This window comes from Vicia villosa, linkage group LG5 (genome assembly GCF_029867415.1).
Source record: "Vicia villosa cultivar HV-30 ecotype Madison, WI linkage group LG5, Vvil1.0, whole genome shotgun sequence".
Lineage (NCBI taxonomy): Eukaryota > Viridiplantae > Streptophyta > Magnoliopsida > Fabales > Fabaceae > Vicia > Vicia villosa.
The window spans coordinates 107,324,051-107,332,091 of NC_081184.1; the positions used below are offsets into that span (position 1 = coordinate 107,324,051).

At 32.3% G+C, this 8,041-nt stretch overlaps 1 protein-coding gene across 4 annotated transcripts; it reads right to left on the reverse strand.

Annotated features, from left to right (window-relative positions):
- Positions 1-210: 210 nt before the first annotated feature.
- On the reverse strand, positions 211-6,068 carry LOC131607005 (uncharacterized). Of its 4 annotated transcripts, none has more exons than XM_058879070.1 (6): positions 5,677-6,068; positions 5,468-5,589; positions 5,231-5,332; positions 4,911-4,934; positions 4,709-4,760; positions 211-1,892 (listed from the first exon to the last, which is right to left on the reverse strand). In XM_058879070.1, exon 6 carries the CDS (start codon positions 1,460-1,462, stop codon positions 527-529), a length of 936 nt encoding a protein of 311 aa, XP_058735053.1. In that variant the 5' UTR covers positions 1,463-1,892; positions 4,709-4,760; positions 4,911-4,934; positions 5,231-5,332; positions 5,468-5,589; positions 5,677-6,068; the 3' UTR covers positions 211-526. The 4 variants fall into 4 exon arrangements, 2 of the variants coding, with proteins under 2 accessions (XP_058735053.1, XP_058735054.1); XM_058879071.1 differs by having other exon boundaries at positions 4,864-4,934; XR_009285158.1 differs by lacking the exon at positions 211-1,892 and adding an exon at positions 2,820-3,735 and having other exon boundaries at positions 4,864-4,934.
- Positions 6,069-8,041: the final 1,973 nt, after the last annotated feature.

Sequence of the window (8,041 nt, forward strand, 5' to 3'; positions counted from 1 at the left end):
TGAACTACTCTATAAATGAGTTACGTTAGTAAAAATATTTTCAATTATATATTAAAAATATGGTAATATTTAATAGTAAAAATATTTTAAATTTTATATTATTGATCCTATAAATTTTATATATTGAGTTAGTATAAAAATATCTTCAAACTTCTATTAGTAAAATATCAATTTTACATTAACAATAATTTTTTTTGACAAGAAGAAACTTAGGGTATGTTTGGATATCACGAAATGAACGGAGCGGAATGGAATGGAGCGGAAGGAGATGGAGCGGAGTGGAACGGAGCGGAACGAATGTTCCATTCCATTGTTTGGAAATTTTAGAACGGAATAAGGCAAATTATTCATTCCGCCCAAATCGGAGGGGAAAGAATATGGTGGTAAGTGATGGAATGGAATGGAATCCATACCACTCCTTTCCGCTCCGCTCCATCAGTTTTTAAATTATCCAAACAATGGAATATCATTTTATTCCATTCCATTCCGCTCCGCTCCATCCGATTCCATCAATCCAAACAAAGCCTTAATTCATTTCATTAAACAAAAGAGTATCAATACAAGGAGGAATAACATTAACAATACTACGTCTAGACCAAGAATTGGCCGCCTTGACTAACGAGTCGGCAACCATATTCGCTTGACGCTTAATAAACTTAACCTCAAAGTTTGTAACAGAACTCAACAATCTTTGGATAGACATAATGATAGTATTAAACTCAGAATTACCGGTAACCGTAGAATTGATTCCATGTATCACCACCTGGGAATCGCTTTCGAAGATCACTTTGATCAGATTCATAGCAATAGCATTATGAATAGCTTCTTTCATGGCCAAAGCTTCGGCTTCTAGTGGAGACATAAGGCCAGTATCCCATGCTACACCTGCAGTAATAAATCTTCCCAAATTATCCCGAATACACCAACTCCTATTCGTAGTCTGATAATGTCTACTAAAACCAGCATCAACATTACACTTCAACCATCCTTCTGCGGGAGGAGTCCAAACCAACGGGAGCTGAGGAATAATATTCGACACCTGAACTTCACGGGCCTCAAACCAATCAAACCAATTATAATAAGCTTGAATACCAATTCTAGAGAGATATTCCCTATTATTATTCCAAACAATATTATTACGGTTCTTCCAAATACATTCTAGCACCATAGCAAAACGCCCCGCATCTTTATTCTCTTCTCTACTACAAATATCAAGGATAAGAGACTTAGCATCACTGAAAATTTGTAAACGGTGATCAACAATAGAAGACAAACCTGCTTCCCGCCAACAAGAATTAATAACATGACAACCAAAGAAAGTATGCCAATCATCTTCCACTTCCAAGTCGCAAACCGGGCAAAACAAAGAACATTGAACATAATGTTGTCGAAGTCTTCTACGTGAAGGTAAGCAATCTCGACAAATTCTCCAAAGAAGGTGTTTAACTCTAGGCGGAGCCATAATGTTCCACAAATTATCCCAATTTCCATCCACTCTATACTTTGGTTGAAAAGAGTGAGAATTCCTCCAAAGTTTATAACCCGAACGAACACTATAATCCCCATTTTTCTCTTCATCCCAAACAAGTTTATCCTCTACAACCTCCTCAATCAAGGGAATACTCAAAATGTCTTTCGCAGCAACCTGATCAAATAAGGAATTAACAACTCGAGTGTTTCAACTCTTAACATTGGGTAAGAGAAGATCTTGAACCGAAAGTTGAACACACCTTCGGGAAACGAGCCTCTAAGGCGGAAATCATTTCTCCCGCGAAGCCAAGGTTCATGTAAGACCTTAATATTACTACCATTCCCAATACTCCACCTACAGCCCAAAGATAACACATCCTTAGCCTTCTAGAGACTTCTCCACACAAAACTCGGATTAGAGCCTAACATTAACAATAATTTAATTATGCCAAAAATTTCATAAATATTTTAAATGCTCATAAAAATGAGTAATTGAAATTAATTACGTTGATATATGTTAAAAAGAAATATGTTAATAATGGTAATAATAACAATAAGAGTGAAGACCCATTTTGGTCCCTCATAAATATTACACGAGTCAAATTAGTCCCTCACAAAAAAATTGACCCAACTTAATCCCTTACAAAATTTAATCGGATCATATTAGTCCTTCTGCTAATATTTTTCTCAAATTGGTTTTTTTTTCTAGTTTTAAACCATGACTGGACTGTCACGTTGGATTTTATTTACTTTTCATTTTGTAAATACTAAATTGATTTTTATTTTTAATTTCATTTTTAAACAATTATAAATTAATAATATAAAAAAACCAAAATTGTTTCTTATAAGGAGTTGAACTCAGGTCCACGTGGTTTAATCTTAAAAAATTATAAATTTAAAATAAAAAATACAAAATTTGTATCAATATGGTTTCGAGCCTAAGTCTCTTCAGATTAAATGACAGTCAATTTAATACAATAGAAATTGATTTGTCTATTTGTAAATGATAGTCACTTTACTAACAATAGAAATTAATTTGTCTAGTTGTTATTGATAGTCACTTTACTAACCGTGAAAATTGATTTGTCTAGTTGTAAATGATAATCACTTTATTAACAATAGAAATTGATTTATCTAGTTGTAAATGATAATCACTTTACTAACAATAGAAATTGATTTTTCTAGTTGTAAATGATAGTCACTTTATTAACAATAGAAATTGATTTGTCTAGTTGTAAAGTGGAAATTATTTAACTTGAATGAGACTTGGATTTGAGACCTCATAGGTAAAAATTTATGTATAGAATTTGTTAATATTAGTAGAAATCATGGAAATTACTTGTTTAAAAATTACTTTATAAGAAATAATTTTGGCTTTTTTGATATTATTCATTAATAACTGTTTAAAAATGAAATTAAAAATAAAAATTAATTTAGTATTTAAAAAAAATCTAACGTGTTAGTCCAGTCACGGTTTAGAAGTATGAAAAGAACCGGTTTAGAAGTAGAAAAAACCGATTTGAGAAAAATATTAGCAAAATGACTAATATGACCCGGTTAAATTTTGTAAGGGATTAAGTTGGGTCAATTTTTTTGTGAGGGACTAATTTGACTCGTGTAATATTTGTGAGGGACCAGAATAGGTCTTCACTCTAACAATAATTCAAAGGTATTGAATAACTTTTATCTTACCACTTCTAATATTTTTCTATAAATAAATATTATCTTTAAATGTAATTAAAGATGCAATAAAGATATTTTAATCATTAATTTATTTTATTTTTTTGACAAAATCACCATTTATTAATTTATAATTTATTATAAAATGGTTTTTTTAACCAGCATACAAAAAGAACAATCAACTAAATTGTTATTTCAACCGCATAAGATCATGAGTAACATTTATTAAGTGTATCTATTTTTTTTTAAATTGTCAAAATAGATTGAAAAAAAATGAAAGCATAAGGATTGCTATTAATACTCCAATAAACATGAACGGAGCCACAAAAGAGAAGTAGTGAACCACACAATTTTTTTCATCTTTCTTCTTTATTGATGATTTAACCACTTTTTGTAATATTATCTTTCTTTTATCAATAAAATTAACTTACAATATTATCTTTTGTAATCAAATCTTTTGTAGATGAAGGATGTGATGGAAGTATTGAAAGGAAGAGTGTTGGGAGGGGTTTGAGAGAAGAGACATATGAAGGATGTGATGGAAGAAGGTTGAGTAAAAGATAGTCAATTGGGCAGAAAAAGTATCTGCAAAAAGAGAGTGATTAGACGTTTGCTTTTTCCAAAATGTAAAAGGAGACATTGTTTAAATTCAAGACAAACACAAAAACTAATGAAGGCAAAACAATAGATAAAGAACATAAGGTTGGTATGAAAGAAGATGAATTTAATAATAATAATAATAACTGTGAGAAAAAAGTAGGGGGTATGATGTAGCACAAAACATTATGCACCGCATTAACCGATTCTTTTATATTCATCACTTCTTCAAGATTTCTTTCAATCTTCAATAATAATTCAACATCTTTTCAAGATTATATTCTCTTTCGATCTTCAATATCATCTTAACGAATGTTGTATCTTAAATTAAAATTAATTTTAAATTAAAAATAATTCTAAATTAAAAGTAATTTTCAATCTGCATTGTGCATCACCACCTTCCATTCTAATTTTTCTTAAAAGTAAAACAAATATTATTTCAATGTCATTCTTACATAAACAAAAAATATTCATCATTAAATATATCTTATATAACATAAACAAATTTGTATATTATTAATCAAAATTAAATTAGTATTATAAAAATTATGACAAATTAATGACATTTAAATGTATTTAATTTCAACAAATATTTTTACTCATCAATATCCTTCATTAATATTTCTCTCCATCAATATTCTTCCACAACTTGTTTTGCAATTCAAATTTATTAAATGTAGCTAGTGAATAGGATGACACACAAGATTACATGATATATCTGGCTTTCTAAAACACGGTTTTTTGTGAAAAAATTATAAAATTTCAAAGACAGAAAAAAGTATAATCTCACATTATTAAACAAAATTAGAACTTCCAAATCACATTCCAATCTCACATGAACTCATTTAGATTTAAAATAACATGAATAAAAAAACAAAGAAAAATTAAAAATCAAAACTAAAAAAAGCATGACTAAAAAGTGCAGAATAAACTTTTTTAAAAAAGTGAGAAATCTTCTTACCATTGATTTCTTGGATTTTCTTCTTCCTCAGAACAACTTTCTAAATATAGTCCTACATTAAAACCAGAGTTTTTTTTTAAGATATACAATAGAATAAAATCACCAGATAAATATGCACGGTAAAAAAAATGATGAAAATTTAAAAGTAATCCTACATCAAAATAAGAGTTTTATTTTTTGTAGGTATCACATCAGTATGTACCTTTGTGTTGTTGCTTCTTATTTCCTGGAAAAAAAAGCCAATGAGATATCAATTTATTCTCATTCTTTAGGTTCTAGAAGCGACAAAATTTATCCAATAATTTGTTAATATTAATTTAAGAAAACTTGGTTGAATTGAAATCAATTTTAGAAATGAAACAAATAATGATTTGTGTAGGATACATTTCATGAAATAGTTCAATCAAAGAACTGATATTCAATGATGTAGAATATTTAAATTTCTTTACAAATCATAAAGCTGGCAATTGATCTTAAAGTGGCAACCCAGATATAATAAAAATTATTAAAAAAATAACAAACCTGTTCTTTTTCAGCAGGCAGAACATAAGTAATAGCATGTGGACACTTCAGAAATTTCAACAGCTCCCCAAAAACTCTATGAAGCTACAATGTTTTTATCACCTGAACATCAACCGCAACACTTTATGTTACAATGCTAAGTTTCTCCCGAAACCCATTTTTCATAACAATCCATTAATCATTAAAAAAGAGAGAAGACTGCAAGAAAGTTTCATGATCAAGAGCTTGATTTCATACCTGGAGATTTTGATTTCAGATCTGGAGGCTTTAATTTCAGATCTAATGATTTCAGTTTCAAATCTGGTGGTTTCCAAATACTCGTTTAGAAAAAGATTTGTGAATACACAAAGTGGAAGGGCCTGCAAGGAAGAACCTATCTAAGCAACTCATGGTCCAAAATACTCGTTCAGAAAAAGATTTATGAATAACTTTCGATTTAAATATACCTTTGTTTATCTATTTGTTCATCTGCATCTTCTATTGCACAAACCCTAAGAGATCTTGAACATTTTCTTTGCATTCAAGCAGTGCTTTTGTAAAATCTGAAACAAACACATGATAATAGTTAATAAATCAAAAAACATTTAGTCAAGAATATGACCACAACAAATTGTAAGGCCATATAATCAAAGTCTGCAAGATGAAGATGACAGACAAAGAGAAAGTAGAGATTAATGTGAAATCAGAAGAATGAAGAGAAAGTAGAAAGAGAAAGAAGGAGAAAGTGAAACAAAAAAAAAAGAAAAGAAAAAAGATAGTAGTCTAGTGGAAGAAGAAAATAACTTAAAAGAAGAAGAGAAAGAGGATTGGTAAGAGAGAGAAAGAAAAAAATAAATGTGAAAGAGGAAGAAAGAGAGAATCCGTGAGAGAGAGAGAGAAAGAAAAGAAATAAATGGCAAAACCTAAAAGAAGAAAGGTTGGAGAAGCTATCCACGTGGAGCATTAGTGAGCAAGCAGGGCAATTTTGGTATTTCCAGACACATAAACTTTCTTATATTGTAGATAATAAAATGAGTCAAAAGTTTTGCATTAAATAAAAAATAAATGCTAAACAACGTATAAATAAAATATTTTATAGCATATACAATAGTAGTAATCACTTTGAAAAATTGTTTAAGAAAATACTCCAGATACTGATTAACATATAAATGAGTGTTAATACTTTACTCCAAGAACTTTCACTGTGGCCTGAAAACATCACTCTCGTAACAACCAATTTGCAATTCCTCGCGTTTCAAAATGGAAAGCCTCTTTCCATTTTGCTCTTTTGCATTTTCTTTTTATTTGCAACAAAACAATCACCATTTTTAATGCCACTAAGTAATAGACTCATGAAATGCAAGAAATAATAATAATAAAATAATAATAATATTCTTTTATGAGCAAACTATATATACACAAATGCATTCTTTGCATTTTGGCTAGTCATAATTGGATGATATTATTGAAAGAAAATAAAATAAAGAAAATTTCTTTACCCACCTCCTTATGGGGTCACCCCCAACGAAAACCCCAGTTTACCCCTGCTTCGGAAATGAACTTCCGAAGTATTTTTTTTTTTTAAATTTTCTCAGACTTCGGAAGTGCATCTCCGAACCAAATGGGGGGGGGGGGGGTGTTTTCGGAGATGCACTTCCGAAAACACCTTTTTTCAAATTTTAGGGGGTTTCGGAAATGAACTTCCGAATTATGCAGAAACTGTGTTTTTTTTATGTTTTTGGAAACAGCCTCGTATTTTTAATTAAAGGAAGACGGCAAATAAAATAAGCGATATATAAACAGAAAATACTAATATACTAATATGATAAAAATAGTAATATATACAAGCCGATCCGATCCAAATCCAAATAATAGTAGTGTACGAAAGATACAATCCGAAAACAAAAAAAAAATAAACCCGACCACTACTGGGTATGCCTAATCCTCTCTCCCTGGGACCTCCTCTGCCGCCTGTATGCCGCCGCACGGCCCGCATCAATGACGATCATCTCCATCACGACGACTGCCTCTGGACCGCCCTGATGAACGACACCTCGATCCAACGCGTCCCGCCCAAGTATCTCTATCCGCTGGCAGATCGGCAGGAGATCAATGGCGTGGTCATCCTCGGCCTGCTGGTTCTCCAGGATCTCCTCGTGTGCTGGCCTAGGAGCGCCGGGAGCGTCAGGTGTCAGCAGAGGATGTGACACCCGGTAGAACCATGTGACGTACCCCTACACACTGTGCCAGTCCTGGGTGACCCGAATGTGACGATACTCCTCCGGTACCACATGATGCTCCCAATCCTCAAATAAGGCAGTGAGCTGCACTCTGGTCACTTTGTCGGGAGCAGCCTCAAAAGGTGACCTGGGTATCATCTGCACAAATCCGAACTGCCGCATGCACCGCTCAGGGAGATACCGGACCATGATGCTGGTCCCACATGCCAACCAGCCAGAATATAAAGATATGTCGTCAAAGGGGACAACTTGAGTGTAGTCGCTGAATGGCCTCCAGGTGACGTCATCGTGCATCGTGCGGTCCAGGTACCCACGGTATGGTCCCACCGCATTGTTCCCCCTCTGGAGAACGTATCTGGCGGCCCTGGGCATGGCGTCAACGTACTCAGGATCAATGTGAAAGTCGTGGATCTGGGAGAAGTAAGAGATGATCCAGCTCTGAAACACAAACACGATAATGTAACATACCGTAAGTAAATACGAAACATAAATAAATACGAAACATAAGTAAATACGAAACACAAATACGAAACATAAATAAATACGAAACAATTAAAATGAAATGTACCGTGAGTAGTGTGCAAGATCTGGT

What these genes read in the sequence shown, in the direction of transcription:
- LOC131607005 (XM_058879070.1), bottom strand. Translation starts at nt 1,462, where the DNA reads ATGGCTCCGCCTAGAGTTAAACACCTTCTTTGGAGAATTTGTCGAGAT.